Here is a 22,802-nt window from a genome sequence, read left to right on the forward strand (position 1 = left end):
TAAAAATTATAGGCTCAGTTTTAGTCAGTGTTCACATGCAAGGTAAAGAACACTTTTTTACCGTCAGCTGATCTCTGGGATATGTCTCCTGAGATGGAGACAGAGCCGTAACCAGGGAGCTCAATATGGAGAGAGCAAGCTTCATCTAGCTTCGGAGATCAACACCTTTCCCTGTTGCGTTAGGTGGCTTAAGTTCAATATTTCTTAATGTTTTTGAAAGCAGGAAGAGAATGTTGAGGGTAGGAAAGAGAAATATCTTTAAAAAAACCAGGTGACTATTTTAAAGATATTCATTTACAATCATTTTATTAAACAATCACCTTTTACATGTCATCAGACCTTACCCCTGAAGTGCAAAAAAACAGTTTGAGGTATTAAAACTGAAGGAACATTTGCACATATTTTGTAAGGTTTTCACACTATAGTAACCAAAATATTCAGTGTAACTAAATACTACACATAACAGCAGGTTGAGAAGAACAAAGCTGTATAAAACAAACCCAGTTCGTCTCATTATAGCTCTGAGCCTCCCATTTATGATGAAAGGATGGCAAAAAAAGTAACGTGAGATGTAAGTTGCTTGCAAAATGATGTGTCCATTATTCAGTTTTTTAAAGTGGTGTATGGAATGTAAAAGGGCAACACCTGAAACAGCAGCCATCCCTAAAGCACAAAAATCAAACTGACAAACTGGTTTCAATGATAGTATTCTGTGCACAGGATTTAATACTCAGATTAATGGCAATTCACTTACAGTATCTGAAATAGATTTACTAGACTATTTTAGCACTATTCATGTACACATATAAGGTCACATAAGTAGCATGCATGGTCCATACATTTTTTTCTGTAGGAGTTTTCCCTTTAAAGTAGAAAATAAATTTTTACACAGATCAAAGTTCAGAATGGTCACTTCAAAGTGATCTTGAAGAAACAAAGGGAAGAGGAGATTGCTTTTTTAAGTGTTAGACCTTTTCATATTGATTAAATTATCTGAAGACTTTCCAGATCCCATTTCACTTTGTGTCTATACCTTGAAAGAGAAAGTTGAGGCAATCCGATAACTAATTATTATAATATAAACACTTCTGGTCTGTTGAGGCAATTGGAGACAAGATGTATTTTGATTTGATGATTGATTTAATTACTAATTTTAGAGCATAGGTACTTCATTTGAAACAAATTTAAAATTGTATAGTGATTTGCATATAATATAGTAAATTAAGTCGTGAATAATGGGTCACAAATGTTGAACAGAAATTAGTCTCTACAGCAGTTGTTATGGTTAACATAGCACTTGTAGTAGCCACACATGCTAGGTTTTTAAATTATTATTTTTTTAATGTTTATTTATTTTTGAGAGAGAGACAGAACACAAGCGGGGGAGGGGCAGAGAGAGAGGGAGACACAGAATCTGAAGCAGTCCCCAGGCTCTGAGTTGTCCGCACAGAGCCCAACGTGGGGCTCGATTCACAGACTGCGAGATCATGACCTGAGCCGAAGTTGGACGCTCACCTGACTGAGCCACCCAGGCGCCCCCACACATGCGAGGTTTTGATGCCCGTCACTGAATTGTTCTATTCAGTTGTGTGAATAGACTGAACAAAGAGAAGGATGATTTTTTGGTAAGAACAGAGGCTGCTTAATACGTGGCTTTTAAACATTTTTTTGAAAAACTGACAAAGGATCACAACTTCTTGCAGTTTACTATTACAGGAAAATACTGTTTATTCCATGGCCATCATGACACTTTCAAGAAGACACCTAAAAAGTAGGGCTCTTCCAGATTATTTGCTTTGCTAGCATCAGAAATTTGTGGGAAAGGGACATTTTTTTCATAGAGACTCAACAATGTTCTGCAAAACACACTTACCCTGTTTACTCTTTGTCATAGGGACAAAAGGAAACTAGGTTACTAAAAACCCCATGGGAACATTATGCTTATGTGTGGGGACAATGTCCACTCCCACAACTATGGTTTGTTTTCCCATGCAATGGCTCTTGAATGAAGAATGATCTCTGCAGCTGCCTCACTGCTGGAAGCACAGCTGCAAATGCAGCTGACTTGTTTACCTGGGAGAAAGTGAACTTGTGCTGACGTTCTCAGTGAACCAGGAGAAAACTGAGCACAGCCACTCCCATGTAAATGAATAATGACCTAGGGTCACTTGGTTTCCTTTAGAGGTTAACAACTACTTTTACATTCTGCTACACAAGTAGGTGCTCCAGGTTAAGACACATTTCCTGAGTTTGTTTGTTTGTTTGTTTTTTAAATGAATGTCATCATACATGGAAATCGGCCAAAAACTCAGGTCACAGAAAGAGTAATTAAATCTCAGGTGTCCAAATCGACCAGTCCAATTAAAACATATCCCCAAGCTGGAATTATCTGGAATAAAAAAAAACAAATAAAAAAGTAACTTTCAATTTAGGACCACATAAACAATCTAAATGCCAGCACATTTGCATACAAATGCTTAGGGGGAAAAATGCAACAAATGTATATTTTTTCTATGCCCACCTTTTATCTCTATAACAACCAATTATCAAAAGAAAATTGAAATAAAATGAAATATGACTGATCTTGTAAGATCTGAGTCCTGAATATGGTTGGCTTGTTGTCATTCTACCCATTGGTGCCATACAAATAGGGCTGACCACATACTTACGCGACGAGAACAATACCACCCAAATTCTTTCACTATCATCATGCTGACGAACTACACTGTGAAATCTATCAAACCTACAAATATCAAATGCTGGCTGGCATTCAATTTGGATGAAAACACTGACTGCAGTAACACAGGGTATAGTCAGTGAGTCCTCCTGAGAGAAGGGACCTGTTAAAGTCAGTCAAAGACTGGGTTTCTTATGCCATTCAACACCAAACTGGTGGGTGCCTTCCTGTATAGAAGGGCCAGTGAGCACAGGAGAAGGGAAAAGCTCATCACTCCCAGGATGACCATTCCTGATATCAGTGCACTGGTGATGGCATTCAGCTGGAAGGGAGGTTCCCTTGGAGAACCTGCAAGCACAACACAAACAGTGGGAAGGTCCGACTGTCAGATTTATCTCACTTCATCCCAATTTATACCTGCAAAACATCTGTCATTACGATCTTGCAAAGTAACAGCATGACAATGATTCATGCTACAATCTATTTGACTATAATTCAATCCAATAACCAAAGGATTACGTGGGTTAGAAGTCAGGTATCCCCTGAGCAGTCAAAAACAAAATCATCTATAAAATACTATAAAAATTGACCAACAGGTCACATATGAGTCCAGAAATCCTCAGTGAACTATTATTTAAAATATAAAAACTTGTAAAACCAGAACTCATTGTATTTCATCATTTAGAGTTGTGCAACTGATCATCAAAACATACTTAAAAATTTTTAAAATCATACTTTTATTTTCAATATATGTTTGTTATCTTACCAAGCTGTGAATTGTTGGTTGGAGTCTCATCTGGAGGAGAAAAGAAAAAGGAAAGCAATATTGTATCTTTAAATATTTACCTAGGTTTATTATAATTATGTGATTACTTTTTACCTACATGTGCCCTTCCCTTCACCCACAAGCCTCATGGGTAAGGCAATAATGAGAATCTTCCGAAACAATTCTGTTTTCACATTTTCTGTTTCACGTGTCCAAGATTTTATTATCTATCCATTCCCCAGGCCCACACCCTGCCACTGCCCCGGGCATACAAGGAGAATCACAAAATATACTGTACTGTATTTTTTCTTGCCAACTTTGCTTCATCATTATCTCTTTAGTCAGGTTAGTGGGGGCAGTAATTGTTAACAGCTATTACAATTTTTATAGCCCTATAACCTGCCATTTGTTATTCTGTTTTAGAGAAGTATTCATTATTTAGTGCCACTTTATTTTAAGCATTGCCAATTTGCCCATCATAATCTGCAAAAACATCATTTTAAGTTCCAAGAAGATAAATTCACACTTGATAACTAAATGAAAGGAAAACATGACTCCTAAGCTTGAGTTGTAGGGGTTTTTTTTGTATCTGTTAAGTAAAAGATCAAAGCTGTTGATTTTTTACTCATCCCTGGCAAACATAATAATAGATGGAATGAATGCATTCACCTGGCTTCCCAACTTGTGTTACCCATTTTGTAGTCATATAGCCATTAACCCCTGATCCTGTACAATGTAGTGGATTTCCTTTCTGTCCTTAAACATTTGGGTGCGTATGTGTCTGTGAGTGTCCGTTATTTGAACCATAAAATGTGTGCCGTTGCCGGTTTGATTTTGGAGGATAAATATTATTACAATGAACATGTGTGTAATTCCAGAAAGTTTATAAAGTGCTGTTTCATATGTCATCACATTTTGTCCTCATAACAGCCATATGGTTTAGATATTATTGCTGCCCCCATTTTACAGAAGAAGAAACTTCCATCTGTCACAGCCTCTGTGATAAGGTAAGCATATGTTTAAATAAAATTTCAATTTCAGAATCCTTTTCCTAAAATCATATAAACTAGCCAAGTATGGAGAATATTTTTAGTTATAAAGATGAATAACTCAGGCCATATGAAACCCCAAGATAAGTATTTGAAACAATTGATTGGAAGAACCTGGTGTGATATTTATAAGCTATCTGAAGCCATTTCTTTTAAGACATATGAGTCTTGGCATAAATGATGATTCTGCTGTTGAGTCTGAAGTGCAATGCCCTGAATTAATAGAATTCTCATTTATAGCATTCTTTAGAATGGTGCAGTGTACCACTATAGGACAAAAGGGGGGGGGCAGCATAAATTTTCATAATAGGGACACCCTTAGGAAAACTAGGAAAACCCTAATCTCCAACCCACACTACTTTATAAAGACATTGTTTCTCATGGAAATGGATAAAATGAATGAACTGTGAACAATTCTTCCAAAATATATGCATGCTCCCTTTCCAAGACAAGCTGCCTCACTGAAACATGGGAGAGAATATATAATGATCTAAACTTCCTTTTTCAAAGATACTCATTGTTTATAAATCACACTTACTTGCTTTTAATTTTTTTTAAAGAATAGAGCGCTCCATCCTCCTATGTGTCCCAAGTTAGGCGACCAAGTTAGGTGATCCTAGGACTGGATGCCCCTACTATTTTCTGCATCCTGAAGTTAATAAAAGAAGTCAGGATATCCTCCTTCTCTCCCACATTACCACCAACACTTCCGGAAGAACAATAAATATCCCAGGTGCCACTCGTGAGGACTGGGCTGTGGACAAAATCTTCACCTGAGACAAAATGTCAAATGAGTCCTACCAGCTACGGGTTCCAAGATGCTGAAAAACCAAAAGCATCCTACCTCTGGCAGATGACTAAAATCAAAGCATGTAATATTTGAATATTATTCGGAATTGTATTCAATAGTGGATAAAGGTATCTGGTTGCTGTTTCCACTATCCATCAATTTCCCGTCTACTGAAGTTTGATCTAGCTCCAAAAGGGAGGTAGACATCTTCCAGGAGATTTTTTTTCAACACAAACTGTTTTTTTTCTCTCACACCCATTTGGTCTTACCATATACATATATGCTAAAAGAAACATCTTGGAATTAAAACAGATTGGAGTACTAAACTTGGTGGACTCTTCAAAAAACATACAGCTAGCTGAGGACCCACAGGAAGAAGTGAGGGCAGCAATACCACAGCTGTTTGAAAGCCAGAAGTGGAAGATAAATTGTTTTTCTCTGCTTTTCTCTCATATAAGTAGTAGAAATAAATGGAAAAAGTAAATATCAGTGTAAGATATATACAGAATAAATATTTTTCCTTTCTTAGCACAAGCAAACTATTTTTTTAATCTTCAACTACCTTTGTGGTAAAATGGACCACATATTTCAAATTTAGAACCTCCAAATTTTGTACCTTCCATTGTGTTATGTTTGTTAGTAGTCTATCTCTACCTTTGAATGCTAAGATACCTGAGAGCAAAGACCGTGGCCTGTTCTCTGGGGGTATTCCCAGTTCCTAGCAGAGTGCCTGTCCCATGTGGAGGCTTGAATGAATTATTAACTCCCCATAAAACTCAATGACACAAGTTGAATAGCTTGGCTTGGACTTCCCCATCAGAATTTATGTAATAAAACAATTAGGTACTACTGTGTTCCAGTGCTTGCACTTGTGAATTTCCAGAATTGTTCCCCATGATAAGCATTTCCCTACCGAATAATTTTAGCCCATGGGGATGTAAAACAAGGACACTTCAGGAATTTTGAAGATTTTAAACTTTGAAAAGATGTGAATATTTTCCCAAATCAACCAACAAAAGGATTAACAATGTTAAGTAAGTATAAGCAGAATGTCTGATTCATTAAAACAAAAGTATTGTGCTTTAACAACTTATTAAACCTGACATAAGTCAGTTGTCTAGGGGAAAGGAGTGGTTCAATGAGTAAACAAAGCAAAAATCCCCAAGTACCAGAGAGCTTTGAAGAGAGCAAATCAAGCCTGAAATTGGACTTGTCTATATAAAACCCGCCACAGGATCTAGAGAGATAAATTCTAGCTGACCTAAGTTAAAAATGAGGTGAAACTGAGAAAAGAAGGTAGCCCTGGTCATCAAGCTAGACATGAAGTTCACATAGGATTTTCCTGTGGATGAATATGGCTTGATTTCTGAGTTCTGTGTTTATATAGAATTTAAAATAATATTTTTTGCTTGGATACCATAAGTATCATAATGTGAACACGGTCATATATGGCCCTCTAGACAGTGAGGCCACCATGATTGCCCTCAAATGAGCACCGTCCTACGGCCATTTATCAAAATTATAAAAAATAAATCCACAGAGAGTGACAGAGGAATGAAGGGCATCTGGCAGGTTTGAACATGATCCTTTGGGGGCTTTGCCAATGAAGAGACCAGGGTGACTAAGACAAAACTATTCTGTGAGAAAATGAATATTATCCTTAAGGTGGAAATAGGTTGAAATTGGAAGAGAAGAAATCCAGACACGATATCAGAGACATTGTGATCAAGGCATTAACTCTTTTAGGTTTTATCATAGATAGTTTGGGCAACTGAATATGGTTTAGGTGAAACCTACCAAACCTGTCTAGCTGTTAGCTATGGTAGAATTAGAAACTTCTACTCGGTAATCTTTACTGGGACTTGGGAGCCTTAGAAACATTCGTCTTTATAAGAACATATCTTACACTAACAAATTATTTAAACTTTGTAATATTTAAATTTGTTTTGGCCCAGGTAAGAAGGAAGCAAGGAGGCTAATAAAGAGGAAAAGCCATTTACTCAACATGGACAGAGAAATGTCGCTTTCAAGATTTTTTTTTTCTTCTACAAAACTAACACTAGATATGTTCCATAGAAATAAAAACATTTCTTACTGTGCCTTCCCAAAAGCATTCCTAATTATTGGCAACAAGAGTTGAGTTTCCATGTAGTGTAATTCTATGAACTATTTCTGACAGCTAGATAAGAATTGGGCCTTTCATAAACCACAAACCAGTCATTTTCAAACCATTGAAAACACATACCAAACCTCAGGGAGTGCAGACCAAGTTTGAAATTTCATATTTAATAAATTTCTGTATTATTTTTAAAAACCTATTAGCTTGTTTTTAAATAATGCTCTGCACAAACCAGAGGAGTAAATAATTCAAGAAATTGTCTAAACTTTTTAGGCCAAAACCTTATTTTCCTTAATTACCTATTTCACACAAAACTTTCTTTTCACTGTGGAACAGGATGCATGGGAGAAAAAGTAAAAATAATCTAACTGAAATACAGTAATAGCCTTATGGCTTATATAAAATTGAGAAACAATGATTAGAATATAATCCAAACCAGAATTCTTCTTTTTTTAAAGACAAATTTAGAGCTATAGAGTTAGAAATTTAAAGGCAACTTCTTCAAACCCCTCATTTTAAAGATGAAAAAACACTTGCCCCAAGAAATGGCATACAATCCCACATCACATAGCTTGTTTAGACAAAAGCTGGAGCTAGAACCAGTTTTTCTGACTTAAGTTTGTGTTGTTTACACTGCATGTCTGTTTTATCCAATTGATTCCAAATGTCCCTGGGTTCACGCTGACTTAAAGCAGTATTCCTCTGAAGAGTGTGTACACAAATACTTGTATACATGAGAATATATGTGTATAAACAGTTGTGGCTATTAGATTCATGACCATGGCAGAGTGCACTAGAAGGGATGTGTAATATTCAGGATCTGGGAAGAAACAAATGGTACTAAAATTGGGCATTTTAAGAAAAGATTAATGGGACTATTTATACAGATGTAGGGAATTCACAAGAGAAAGTCAAGAAGTTCCCTGGCCTATGGGTTAAAGGGAGGGTTTCTAGTTCTGTAGAAAAGTTGGCTGGGAGGAGTTATGCGGACACTTCCATCCGCTGATAGCACTACCTACTGGCCAAGCCCAACCAAAGACTGGATGGCAAAACAGCAGATGAGTGCAATTCACGCAGGCCAGTCTTCAGGGGTAGGGAGAATGAAAAATGTCCAGCATCGTATACTTGTATACTTGTGTGTGTGTGTGTGTGTGTGTGTGTGTGTGTGTGTCCGCGCGCACGCTAGCGCGTGCATGCGCATGTGTAAAAAGGCCAATATTGTAAAACCAATATTGCCCTTTGTGTGAAAGTTGAGTAAACAGGAAACTACTGTGAAATTGAAGTTGCTTAGCAGTTTATCTTATTTCACAGTTAATTAGTGCTGTTTAGAAACCACTCTGAGTTCTCCTTAGAAGCCAAGTAATAAGCCATTTTGGAACAGTCTATTATTATACACAAAAGGAGGAGCGTTCTTACCACTCCGAGTAATGATGGGACCAGCAGAGAGGACTGCATTTCCAGACGTGCTCTGGGGGCTCCAAGTGGTCCTCCTCCCTGCATCCCTCCTTTCTCTGTGGCCGCAAATCTGAGGTGTTAATGAAAACAAATGAAATTCCACACCGGCACAAAATTGGTTCTTTATGGCCATTTGGAAAGCAGATTCTTTTGGAAGAGATACCACATGTTTAATTTTATTCATTTACTTCTGTGCATTTATTTAATTACTTTGCATATAACTGCTACAGTGTTTCTTTTTCTGGCTTGGGCCACATTTCTTATTTCCTCCTGTTATAATTGTGCTTTGCCTCATTAATTTACATAGCTCAATGGTTCTCCTGAAAAAGAGCTGTGTTTATCAAAGTTTTGTACTTTTATATCTCTCAAGCCTTTAATAAATCTTTCCCTGAATTGTTGGTCAGCACAGAGACAAGATAATGTGGATTCTCCATTTAACCCCATCTGATATTGCTAGTTAGGATGAAAGCAATCAATTGTGAAGAAATGCCTGAATTTGAGCATAAATAAAAACATATTAAAGCTATTTCAAATAAAAAATGTGCTTGCATTTTTTCAGGTTAATATTGATGTGACCTCAGGGGGCCTGCCAGAAATAGATTTTTTTTTTATTCACTAGTAAATGGATCTGTATTTTAATGATGGCTGTATGCAATTAAGATCCTCACCTTTTAGAACTTCTAACTTGTAATCCAAGGGATTTCTGGCCATCAGGGCCAAATCTACCTTTCCAGTGCTAGCCCTGTGCACCTTCCCAGGTTTTCCAATCATCCTCTATTCTGCTCCATGACTTTACTGAAGGCCTGGTAGTTCCCTGATTACTCTGTCTTATATGTCGGTAACTTTGGTCAATCTTTGGTATGGAGGGTCTCTCACTCTTGATTTTGCCCCTTTGTGATTCATCCATCTTCAAATCACACTTTGGGTTTTATATCTTCCATCAGACTTCCCAATCTGTCCTGTTCTATCCCTCTCACAAAGGCAATACTGTCTCCTACTACAACCTATATGTACAATCTGCCTTTACACCATAACATTTTTGTCTTATTTTCTTCCACTACTGTCTCCTGGTCCTCCAAGATAAGCTAAATGAGTTCAGAAAATCATGCACACATGGCTGTATTTCAAGTATTATGTGTGACACAAAGTAGGCATTCAATAGATCTTTACTGGATGAATAAATAAATAAATCTTACTTCAAACTGACCCAAAATAGGCATTCAGTAGATCTTTACTGGATGAATAAGTAAATAAATCCTACCTCAAACTGTTTGCCCCAATGCATATCCGCTTTCCATATAGAAATTAGTTCCTAACATTTGATAACCCTTCAGCTTAGATCAATTTGACAATTTAGAATAAAGTTGCTAAAAACATACTGGCATAAGGAAGGGGCAGTCATCAGCTCTGCAGAGCTTGGTAACACAGTGCAGGAAGACGGTGGACATTTTCTGATTCTTGTGTTTCACAAATCGGAACACTTCAAAGGAAAACCGGCCTTGCTGGCTTCTGCCATTTTCAATGACAGTGGTCTGAGGATCTTTGTCGCAGCTATATTTTAGGGAATGTGAAAACAGGATATTACTGGAAATTACCAGCCCGCTGAAAATTATAAATTAATTTCTGCAGTATTAAGAGCTAACAAAATCATGCCATGTAACAGATATTTAATAAGAGCATAAGCTAACTCAACAGATATGCCAAGAGTGACCTAGATCAGAAAATTTAAAGAGATCAATTTCTGATTATAATAGTACCATCAAATTTTAGAGGGATTATACTTTCATAAGTTTCAAAAATCCAAACAGAATAAAAGGTATATATTGAAAAGTCTCCCTCCCATGATTGCCTTTGTCCACACCATTCCACACACATATTCAAATCTGCCAGAGGTGATCTCACTTGTTACTGCATCCTCCCAGGGTATATACATTTAAAGCTAAAGTAATGAATTCTTATTGTTTCCTCCTTCTTACAAAAAACAGAAGCACACTATCCACATTGTTTTGTACCTTCCCTTTTTAAAAATTTAGCACAGTATTTTAGACATTATGAATGTATAAAATGTAAATGCACATTTAGAAATATGAATATTTAGCAAGCTACCTCATTCTTTTTGCACACTGTGTAGTATTCCATCACACACATGTACCAGCATTTATTTAATCAGGTACCTATTTAAGTACTTTTGCATTGTTTTGAATCTTTTGCTTTTTACAAAGTAATAATGCATAGCCTTATAATACAGTATTTTGTTTTTTGGGTTTTTTTAAATATGAAATTTGTTGTCAAATTGCTTTCCATACAACACCCAGAGCTCATCCCAACAGGTGCCCTCCTCAATGCCCATCACCCACCCTCCCCTCCCTCCCACCCCCCATCAACCCTCAGTTTGTTCTCAGTTTTCAAGAGTCTCTTATGGTTTGGCTCCCTCCCTCTATAACCTATTTTTTTCCCTTCCCCTCCCCCATGGTCTTCTGTTAAGTTTCTCAGGATCCAAATAAGAGTGAAATATAATACAGTATTTTGAACATAAGCAGGTTATCTGTACAATGTATCTATAGGGCCATTTAATAGATGCTGCCACATTGCCCTCTATAAATATTGTTGTATTTTGTACTTCCCAAGTAATATATAAAGAAACTCCTTATTTCCCCAGAACTATAAGAACAAAGTATATGTAAAAATTTCTGGATTATTTGCTCTTGGGTAAGAAAAAGACACTATCACCATATAATTTTCATTTGCATCTTTGCCAGTGGAAATGACTATGCGCATCCTTTCATACATATTAGAGCCAACTACATTTCTTTATCTGAAAATTGTTTATGTCCTTTGCCCAAATTTCTATTTTGTTGTTGGTCTTTTCGTCCTGATTCTTCTAAGTTCTTTATGTGTGAGGAAGACTAGCTCCCGGCTGGTTATCTAAGTTGCAATTGTTTTACTTTGTTGCTTAGCCCGTGTGTGTGTGTGTGTGTGTGTGTGTGTGTGTGTGTGTGTGTGTGTGTTCATACACACACAGAAGCTTTGTTTTTATGTTAAATTTTCAATATTTTATTGTACGGCTTTTAGTAAGGCATATCTTACCTTATTGTGCTCACTTTATTGTGCTTGCAGAGACCATGGTTCTTACGAGTTAAAGGTTGGTGCCAACCCCTCACCAAGCAGGTCTGTCGGTGCCATTTTTGCAACAGCATTTGCTCACTTTATGTCTCCATGTCACATTTTGGTAATTCTCACACTATTTCAAACTTTTTCATTGTTATTATATTTGTTATGCTGATCTGTGATGTTACTATTGTAATTGTTTTGGGGCCCCCCCAAACTGTGTCCCTTTAAGACAGTGAACTTAACTGGTAAGTTTGTGCTCTGACTGTTCACCCACTGGTTGTTCCCCAACCTCCCCCTCCTCCCTGTCTCTCTCCTTCTCCTCAGGCCTCCGTATTCCCTGAGACACAATAATGTTGAAATTAGGCCACTTAATAACCCTACAATGACCTCTAATTATTCAAGTGAAAAGAAGAGTCACACATCTCTCATTTTAAATCAAAAGCCAGAAATGATTTAGCTTAATGAGGAAGTCATGATGAAAGCCTAGACAGACTGAAAGCTAGGCCTCTGTGACAAACAGCCAAGTTGTGAAAGCAAAGGAAAAGTTCTTGAAGGAAATTAAAAGTGCTAACCCAGTGAACACATGAATAATAGGAAAGTGAAGCAGTCTTATTGCTGATATGAAGAAAGTTTTAGTGGTCTGGAGAGAAGATCTAACCAGCCACAACATTTCTTTAAGCCAAAAGCTCATCCAGAACAAGGCCCCCTCTACAATTCTGTGAAGGCTGAAAGAGGTAAAGAAGATGAAGAAAAGTTTGAAATTCACAGAGGTTGGTTCATGAGGTTTAAAGAAAGAAGCTGACTCCATAACATAAAAGATAAATCAGCAACTGCTGACACAGAAACTGCAGCAAGTTATCCAGAAGTTAACACAACATCCATGCTGCAGCCCATGAATCAAGGAATAATTTTGACTTTCAAGTTTCATTATTTAAGAAATACATTTTGCAAGGCTAGAGGTGCCGTAGATAGTAATTCCTCTGATGGATCTGGTCAAAGTAAATTGAAATCCTGGAAAGGGTTCACCATTCTAGATGCCATTAAGAAGAGGTCAAAATAGAAACATGACAGAATTTGGAAGAAATTGATTCCAACCCTCATGGATGACTTTGAGGGGTTCAAGACATCCACAGAGGAAGTGACTACAGATGTTGTGGAAATAGCAAGAGAACTAGAATTAGAAGTGGAGCCTCAAGATGTGACTGAATTGCCGCAAGCTCATGATAAAACCCGAATGGATGGGGGGAGTTGCTTATTATGGATGAGCAAAGAAAGTGGTTTCTTGAGATGGAAACTACTCCTGCTGAAGATGCTGTGAAGATTATTGAAATGACAACAAAGGATTTTCCATAAAGTCAGTTAATAAAACAGCAGCAGGGAATTTCTACTGTGGGTAAAATGCGGACAAAATCAAACAGTATGGCATGCTACAGAGAAATCATTTATGAAAGGAACATTCAATCACCGTGGCAAATTTCATTGTTGTCTTATTTTAAGAAATTGCCGCAGCCATCCCAGCCTTCAGCAACCACCACCCTGGTTAGTCAGCAGACGTCAACATCGAGGTAAGACCTTTCACCAGCGAAAAGATTACAACTCACTGAATGCTCAGATGATGATTGGCCTTTTTTAGCAATAAAGTATATTTTAACTTTACATTGTAAAGTTGTACATTGTTTTTTGAGTATAATGATATTGCATACCTAAAAGACTGTAGTATAGTATAAACATAACTTTATATTCATTGGGAAATCAAAAAATTCATTACCAACATTTATTTCACTGGGTGATCTGGAACCAAACCCTCAACATCTCCAAGGTATATCTGTATTTGGGCCACATATAGATTTTCCTTACACCAAAGTTGTTTTGTTTGTTTCTTTGTTTGTTTGTTTGTTTGTTTAAATTTTAGTTAGTAACATACAGTGCAATATTGGTTCCAGAATTCAGTGATTCATCACTTACATACAACACCCAGTGCTCATCACAAGTGCACTCCTTAATACCCATCCCCCATCTAGCCCATCTCCCATCCATCTCCCTCCATCAAAGTTTTAAAAATATTTCTTATGTTAATATGGTTTTTTCTACCACTTTTAAAACTGTATTTTTTACATTCAAATTAATAATCTATTTAAAGTCTTTGTGGTGTATTGAGTGAACTATAGATCCAATGCAATATTTTCTTCATGGTTACCCACTTTGCAGCACTGTTTTTAAAATCTTTTTATCTCACTGATTTGTGATATCACAGTCTATCATATTGTAAACTCCCATATGTTTTGGATCTATTTCTGAACTCAATAAAATATTCTAATTTTTGTGTACGTGACTAATCTTGCATAATATCACATTCCTTTAATAATTTTAGAGCTATTATTAAGTATAATATCTGTTAGGGCTACACCCTTTATTTAGCCATTGGAATATCCTGCCTAATAAAAATTTTGTCTTTTCAAAGTGTTTTATAAGTGGAATCATGCCCTGTGTAACCTTTTGTGATTTGATTTTTTTACTTACTGTAATTATCTAGCGATACACCTATGTTATGTATACCCATAATCCATTCTTTTTCATTTAGAAGTAGCATTTCCTGACATTGATGCACCACAGTTAATTATTTACTCATTGAAGAATATTATTTTCTTCCAGTTTTTGGCTAATGAAAATAAAGCTGCTATTAATATTTGTGCACACATTTTTGTATGTGTGAGCCTCTTACATAAATTTCATTATCACTGAGAAAAATGTCCAGAAATGTAATTGCTAGATTGTAGGGTGGTTGCATATTTAGTTTTCTTGTTGGTGTATTTTTAAGTTCTAAATTTTCCATTTGTCTCTTCCTTATGTCTTCCATTTCTGTTCAGAGACTTCCCATTTCATTGTTATTTTTCCATTTGTTATAAGCATGTTTGCTATTGTCTGTTAAAACTTTTTATAATGACTGCTTTAGTCTTTTGTAGATAATTCTAAACTCTCCATCACATTTATTTTTGTTCTTTTTCCATTTATTTTGAGGTCTTCCTGATTGTTGCTGTGTCAAGTGATTTTTACCGAACGTTGGGGTTTGGGCTATTAGTTATGAGACTCAGGATCTTATATAAACCTTATATTTTAGCTGACTTCCTTTTTCAACACTTCATCAAGGAAGGAGGGATGCTGTGTCATTACTGCCAGATAGGAGTAGAATTCCAGACTTCCCCTTGGCCTTTCTTGACACCCAAGGAGCAGGGATCCTGTTAATTCTGGATAGAGTGAGAGTTTCTACTCTCCACTAGGCCTCCACTGATATCTCCCTGACTACATAGGGTAGGAGTGGCCTCCACCAACACCACAAGGACTATGGCCTTGTTACTGTGGCATTGTAGTAAATGGCCTGACTTTCCACTAGGATTCCTCTTATGTCAACCCAATAGGGCATGTAAGGGTATCTCATTATTGCCAGGGGGGAGAAGTACAGAAACCCCACTCCACCTTCTCTGAAATCATCCCATATGGGATATTGGGGCACCTTGTTACTGACAAGGGTAGAAATTTGGCTCGCCACTCAGTCTTTGCTAGCGTGGGTGGGGATGTGGTATTAGACTAGAATAGTACAATTATTGTGTAAAAGCTTTCTGTCTTACTAAGCTACTCCTTTCCTAGTCTTTTGTCTTGAGAGGACAGGCTTTGTCATTCATTCATTCATTCATTCATTCATTCATTCATTCAACGGGTTTATCACCCATTCATTTATTTATATCTGTAGCCATTGATATATCTGAGTTCCTGACTTCTTCAGCTCTAAGTGTGGGATACAAAAGGCAAAAAGAAAACCATAATTCATTAGGTCTTAGAGTCCCTAGCTGGTCTAACCTTATCTCTCTATTTTTTTTATTATTCTTATACTTGTTTTGTATATAATACTCAGAGTTTAAATATATATACTTGTTTTGTATATAATATTCAAAGCTTACACACACACACACACACACACACACACACACACACACACACTTAGGAGGAATAGGCAAAACTGTATCTACTCAATCTTCCCAGGAATTTTTTCAGGACATTTATTTTTATTAAAAAAGAGAATATAAGTTTTTCTTTTTTCTTACTTGTTTACTTCCCTTCTCTTTCCTTCCCTTTTCTTCCATTCCTTTCCTTGCCCTTGTCTCTTCTCTTCACCCTCTACTCTTCTACTCTTTTGTCTTGCCTTGTTCTTTCTCTCCTCTTCTTGTCCTTCTCTATTTTCCCATTTCAGTTATTCTTTTTTTTCTAACTTTTGACTTCCTTCACCCATTTCTCCCACCCCCAAGTCCCCACATCTGGCAACCACTAATCTGTTCCCTGTGTCTATGATATCTGTGAGGGTTCTCTTCCCATCTGATATCCATTCACAATTTCTTTATCCATTCATCTATCATTGGACACAGGTTTCCATGTTTTGGCTACTGTAAATAATGCTCCAATGAACACGGAGGTGTATAAATCTTTTTGAGTTAGTGTTTTCATTTTCTTGGATACGTACCCAGTGGCAGAATTGCTAGATCAAATGTTGATTTGATTTTTAATTTTTTGAGGAAGCCCCATAGTGTTTTACATAGTGGCAGTACCAATTTACATTCCTACCAGCAGTTCACTAATGTTCCCTTTTCTCCACATCCTCACCAACACTTGTTATTTCTTATCTTTTTGATAAACCCATTCTAACAGGTATGAGGTGATATCTCTATTATAGTATTGATTTGCATTTCCTTGATGATTGGTGGTATTGAAGATATTTTCAGGTACCTGTCGACAATCTCTATGTCTTCTTTGGAAAATATCTATTCATATCTTCTGCCCATTTTTAAATAAGATTGTCTGGTTTTTTGCTATTGAGTTATATGATTTCTTTATATATTTTAGATATTAGCCCCTCATCAGATATATGTTTTGCAAATATTTTCTCCTATTCAGTAGATTGCCTTTTCATTTTGTTGAATGATTTTCTTTGCTGTGCAGAAGCTTCTTAGTTTGATGTAATCCCACTTGTTCAATTCTGCTTTTGTTGCTTTATGGTTACTTTTAATTAAAAAAAAATAATGTTGCAGTGTTTAATTGCAAATCTTATCTTTTTCATGGCAATGGCTTTCCAGTGAGTTTAATTAATCTTTAAAATTTTTTCTCAGCTATTTTTTACATTTTTCTGGTAGTATACTGGAACACTGTAAGCAGTATCTTCACTTGCTTACCACTCACATTTGAAAGTGTTGGATTTCCCTAGATTTGTCATTTTCCAGGACTCTTTGGGCAATGTGGAATGGTAGTGACCTCTCTCATGGATTTCCTCAATGCAAGGTTCTCCCACTTTTGTTTTACAATGGCCAACAAGTTTCCACTGAATGTGGCATAATTGTGTAGTTGAGTTTTCTCTGCCTTTCTGAACTTAAAGATATTCAAGAATGCTACGATCAGCCCCATGTTCTTCAGGTTCATTCACAAGCCTATTCCAAGACCCTTATCTTCCCAGGTGAATCCTCCACTCTTTAGAAGATGTACTTTTCCTGATACTTTCTGAGATCCGCCACTTCTGAGGTTCTAGTCATTCTCTATCCCTTCATTCTCCATATTCCCCAGGGCTGTTGGCTTGTTGGGCCTCAACCCTGTTCCTAGCAACTCCCACTCCCAGCAGTAACCTCTCCTTCTGTTGCACATTTCTCCTGGCTGTTTCTGAAATCTGCCACTACCAGGACCCCTCAACACTGACTTTTCCTCCCTGCTTTTCCCACCACCTCTCCCCACAGAACTTCCGGCAGGCCTCCCTCTGCACCATTTGCTCTTGATCTCAATTGTTTTTATTATCACTCACACCTATCTGGGGATTTCTCAGTTTTCTTTTCCACCTAGTTTCACTGCAACTGACATCTGAGAGACTCATTTAGTAACTATTTCACTCTCTATAGTTTCTAATAAGAACACTGAAAAGATTCAGCATGAAGCCATAGTCATACTAGAAGTCTGACGATCATATTCCAGATTATCACTATGTGATCATTATAGAAATTTTGGAAAATAAGAAAAACATCAAAACAAAATGACTCACAATCCTCCTATGCATAAATAACCACTGGGAGCCTGTTGATGGATTCCCTTACAGTCTTTTCTATCATATATTATACAAATGAGGTCCATTGTACATAAAACTGTATATGCTGATTATTTCACTTCATATTTCAATTCATGTAAAATTTAAAGAGCCACATTATTTCCATGCATAAAAATACCACGAAGACAGAAAGGGAGGAGATAGAATAGGACCAATCTTTTTTTTCTGTTTTATAAATAACTTTATATAATTTAATGTCTGTGTGAGTTCCCAAATTACTAGTTCTCCACAATCCACTTAGTCATTTCCTTTCCTCATTGCTGAATAGCCTTCATTGCTCCTGAGTTTTACTATTTTAAATATCACTGATAAACCATAAAATCATAAATATTTTAGAGTATGTTTTCAAACCTGTAGATACAGAATCAAAGAATATAAAATCTTTTAAGGTTTTGATATATACTGACATGTTTTTCCCAAAAATGTTGCCTAAATTAACAGTTCCAGCAATAGGATATAAGATTATCAGTTTGACCTAGTCTCTGGACATCATCTTAACCTTGATTAGCTGATAAAGCATAATTTTTTGGTTCCCATCATATTACTCCCATAATGTGTTAATAAGCAGCAGTGATCTGAGCCAACTGCATTTTGTAAGCATGATTAGAAGCCATTGCTTGACTCTCAAGTCTGTTCTGTTGTCAGATAAAAATGCTGAAAGGAAACTGGGATGACTGAATGCTTTTATGATCAATGTCCCCTTTCCCCAAATGTAGATTACATTCACTCTATCATTGTCTATTGGAGAATGAAGTTGAAGTTATTGGCTCTGTTAAAAAAAGGAGTAGTAGGCTATATCATACTTTCATTTAAATACTGATAAATGAAGAAAAGCATTTTGGGGTCTAAATTATCTGGACCATTACTTTAATTTTACTCTCTTTTGACATATGATGAGACAGTCTAGCTGTGGGTAAATAGTACCTCCCACTGCCTTTCTCTTATTGCCAATAATATCCTAACCATGCTTTTTCTAAGACAGTGAAATATTCCCACATGTCCTAAACATGAATAAAACATCTTTGATGGACCTAACTTACTTGCAATTCTCATTCAACAACAGCTTTATCAGCATTTTGTGTTGAAAACTCTTCTCAACTTTTATCCTTCCAGCTTTATAAGGACTAAAAGCTCAAAATATAAAACTTTACATTTAAAAGCTATAGAAGTGCCCTACAATTATTTGTTTATATAACTTGGATTTTGATTTCAATTATCTACAATTGGATCTTTGTTCTCAATACAAGACTTACCTAAGGAAGAGATCATATCGAACATCATCATTTGGGTTCCCTGATGGGGTTGTGTAGCAATAATCCATTAAGACATTCCATCTGCAGAAAGAAGTAAGCATAATATAGAGTCAGAATCTCCTTTTGGGTATTAGTTACTAATCCTAGGGAAGTAAATATTGACAAATGCCTCACCCCCACAAAATAGAACTATGTTTTTGTTAGTTATTTCAGAGGTTTCTTGTTTATTGAAACATTCTCCTAAGCTCAAATTGTTTAAAAATCTGCAGCAAATTGCCATCCTGCATCAAGTGGAGTTAAGGCTAATATCACACACACACACACACACACACACACCACACCACACACACACACACACCACACCACACACACACACACACACACACACACACACACACACACACACAAATTGTGTAAAAAACAACTGGTCAAAGTGAGAAGAAACAAAACCTAAAAGCAAGCTATATAGATACTTCTATGTTCACTGTACACAGCAATATTCTGTTTCTGGAGGTTACTAACTCTAACAAATGACAGAGGATATTATAATATCACATACAGCAAGGAGTTTGGTGCATAAATTATATACTGAAAATTATGCCAGAATCAGTGGGGATGAGAGTAGGAGTCCATGAATGACACTGTGGTAGGTAAAAGAAAACCATGAGGCAAATACATAATCTTCCCCCATATGGCTACACTGTGCCTAGATTTATACATTACTTCATTCCAACTCTGATGTTATAAAAATTACTAGCCTATGGGAAGTAAATGCCAATCATTTTTTAAATCCTGAATTTGATAAGATGATTTCAGGATGTAAAGTTTATATTATATGTGATAATGTTACATGTGATAATGTTATTATAGGGTAGGATTGAATCTTCAGCTTTTGAATTCCCTTTCAATTTTGATCATTCTGGTTTATCTAAAACTTGGTCATATGAAGCTTGATCGCTTTGGGGTTTTTTACAGAGATGTTTCTGAGGATCATTTTATATAATTCTGGCCCAGATCATAATGGGGAGAGTTCCTCTGTTTTTTAATACATTTTTATTGAATAGTAACATACACACTGAAAAGCGCATAAATCACCAGTGTTCATGAAATGACTACATCTGACCCATCATCTTTCAGATGAAAGAATAGAACATTGTGGTATCCCACAGGTTACCCTATTCCAATAGGTCTGCCTATTCCCTCTTCCAGTAACTCCCCCTCCTTCTTTATGGGAAGACTTGTTATTTTCCAATTAATTACACAAAATAAGTGTCCCTATTCATCTTTGTAATTTGCTATTTCTATTTATTAGCATTCCTAAATGGTGTGACAATGGCAGCATTATTTAAATTAAAAATGAATGAGCTAACTTTATGATTCACAAGGCTTTGTGCAGTCAAAATGTTTTAACCAACAACAACAACTAAAGAGTTTGAAAATACCTGCCATCCAGATTAGTGGCTTGTACAGCTGCAAACACTTTGGTTTTCAAAGGTAATCCTATACTTGGGATAATTAACTGCTGACTGTAGGTTGAATCCTAATGATGAAAAAAATAAGAAATTAATTCATCATTGTCTTCCCAACAACAGCACATTTACCACTTAAAACCATAATACCATATAAAAAAGGGGGCAAATCACCATAAAACTACAGAATTAACCCCAAAAATGATCTAGTTAATCCTCTAGTTTCTTGGCAGAACTGTTCTTAAATCACATCCAAGTAACAAATTCATTTCTATAAATAAATCCTTTTGTTTTCATAGCTTATCGTATATGGTGGTTAATGTTCTGTGTATTTAAACCGCATTCAGTGATTAATAGTCAGTGTTTAGTATTTAATTTGTTTAATAATCAGTTGTTAATATTCAGTTTATTTAAATGAATACTTCATTTATTTAAATTAAATTAGTGGCTGTTATGCAGTTTCTCATCTACTTTAAGCCCTTTCCCATTGGGGTTGTAGGTCCTTATGTTCTTGATAATCTCTCATTTGCCCCAAATCACTTATCTGGCAATTGGAAAGCACCAAAATTTAATTGAAAACCAAAAGAGACCAATGAGTCCTCCAAGTTGCCAAAATGCATGCCACAATATTTCCTTCATAAATTCCTTGATAGTTACTTATAGAAAGGTGTCTCAGGACTTCACTTCTATCTTTTTCCTCTTCGTGTATATCAATTCTAGAGAGCTTATTTATATCATGCCCCAATTTACAGTATTAAAGCAATAGGTCAGAAACTGAGATGTGACAGCTTTAATTTGATAATACAGAAAAACAGAAAAAAATTGTAAGATGCAAAGAAGAAAACGAAAAGAATTTCTAAAAATGTAAACTGTAAAATCAATTGGCATGGAAGCAAATTGCTTCTCCCAAATTTAGTAACCTTGAATCTATTTTTCAGCAAAGGAAAAATGTTAATGTTCATTATGAAATTTCAAAGTCATCAAGCAAAGGCAAAATACAGAGCATATTCTGTTTAAGAAGGCTGGGAAGAAAGCAACAGGTTTTGAATTTTTAAAATTACAAATTTTTAAAATTATAGTATGAATGCTTTACTCTTGAAAAGGTTGCACTCGTGTGAAACATCTCATTCCCAAATACAGCCAGATAAATGAGGGAATATATGTCGTACTTCTCTCTATCATAAATGATAATAGCTCCTCTAACCATTTCCAATAGATACTTTTATTTATCTTTCCTGTTCTCTTTAAAAACTTCTCCAAGTATTCCACACCTCATTAAATATATAGATCCTTATTTTATTTTTTAAAGGTTTTATTTGTAAGTAATCTCTACACCCATCTTGGGGCTGGAACTCACAACTCCACAAGAGTTGTATGCTCTACCGACTGAGTCCGCCAGGGGCCGCCAGAGATTATATACTTGCCTCAGTAGTGTCTTGAAGAATGTTGACTTTGTTAGAATTATTATACTGCTAAGTCATTTGCAAATGAATCAACAAATATTTCCTTCTAAAATTGCTTCTAAAAGGTAATGTTTTTACCTTACTTTTTTTCCTTTATTTTGTATAGTTGTTTTTTTTTTTACTCTCATTATATTGTCCCTAAAATCAATTATATTTATTTTAGATTTTTTTCTTCAACTTTGAAAAGACATTCGTATTACTGTAACACTATTTCAGGTTTACTCTTTCTTTATCTTCTCAGAAGACACTAACATTTAGATACAATTCAAATTCACAAAGTCATCTTTGCTTTCCACAGAGAAGAAAACCGATACATTTATATTACACAAAAATAAGGCCACAGTTCAACTTGAAATAATCCACATAGATGGAAACTGAATAGTCAATAAAATTATTTTATAAATTATTAATATAAAAATTATTTTTTATAAATAAAATTTTCCTAAGTACATTTACTGGCTGCCAGAATACATAGATATGAACAATTGCACTGAACTAGATATAAGTTTTCCTTTCC

The 22,802-nt window shown here is 35.9% G+C and overlaps 1 protein-coding gene across 1 annotated transcript in view; it reads right to left on the reverse strand.

Moving 5' to 3' along the window:
- Window positions 1–289: 289 nt before the first annotated feature.
- ZPLD1 (zona pellucida like domain containing 1) overlaps window positions 290–22,802 on the reverse strand; it is a 139,236-nt gene continuing 116,723 nt past the window's right edge. Inside the window, exons 12-17 of the mRNA XM_086675545.1 lie at window positions 20,796–20,893; window positions 19,354–19,434; window positions 10,236–10,407; window positions 8,818–8,926; window positions 3,444–3,473; window positions 290–3,025 (exon numbers count right to left, since the gene is read on the reverse strand). Of these exons, the coding sequence (XP_086531671.1) occupies window positions 2,850–3,025; window positions 3,444–3,473; window positions 8,818–8,926; window positions 10,236–10,407; window positions 19,354–19,434; window positions 20,796–20,893 (666 nt within the window). The 3' untranslated portion in view covers window positions 290–2,849. The remainder of the gene's footprint in view (window positions 3,026–3,443; window positions 3,474–8,817; window positions 8,927–10,235; window positions 10,408–19,353; window positions 19,435–20,795; window positions 20,894–22,802) is intronic.

The sequence above is a fragment of the Puma concolor genome, chromosome C2 (assembly GCF_028749965.1).
Source record: "Puma concolor isolate L17-30 chromosome C2, mPumCon1.1.hap2, whole genome shotgun sequence".
Classification (NCBI taxonomy): Eukaryota; Metazoa; Chordata; class Mammalia; order Carnivora; family Felidae; genus Puma; species Puma concolor.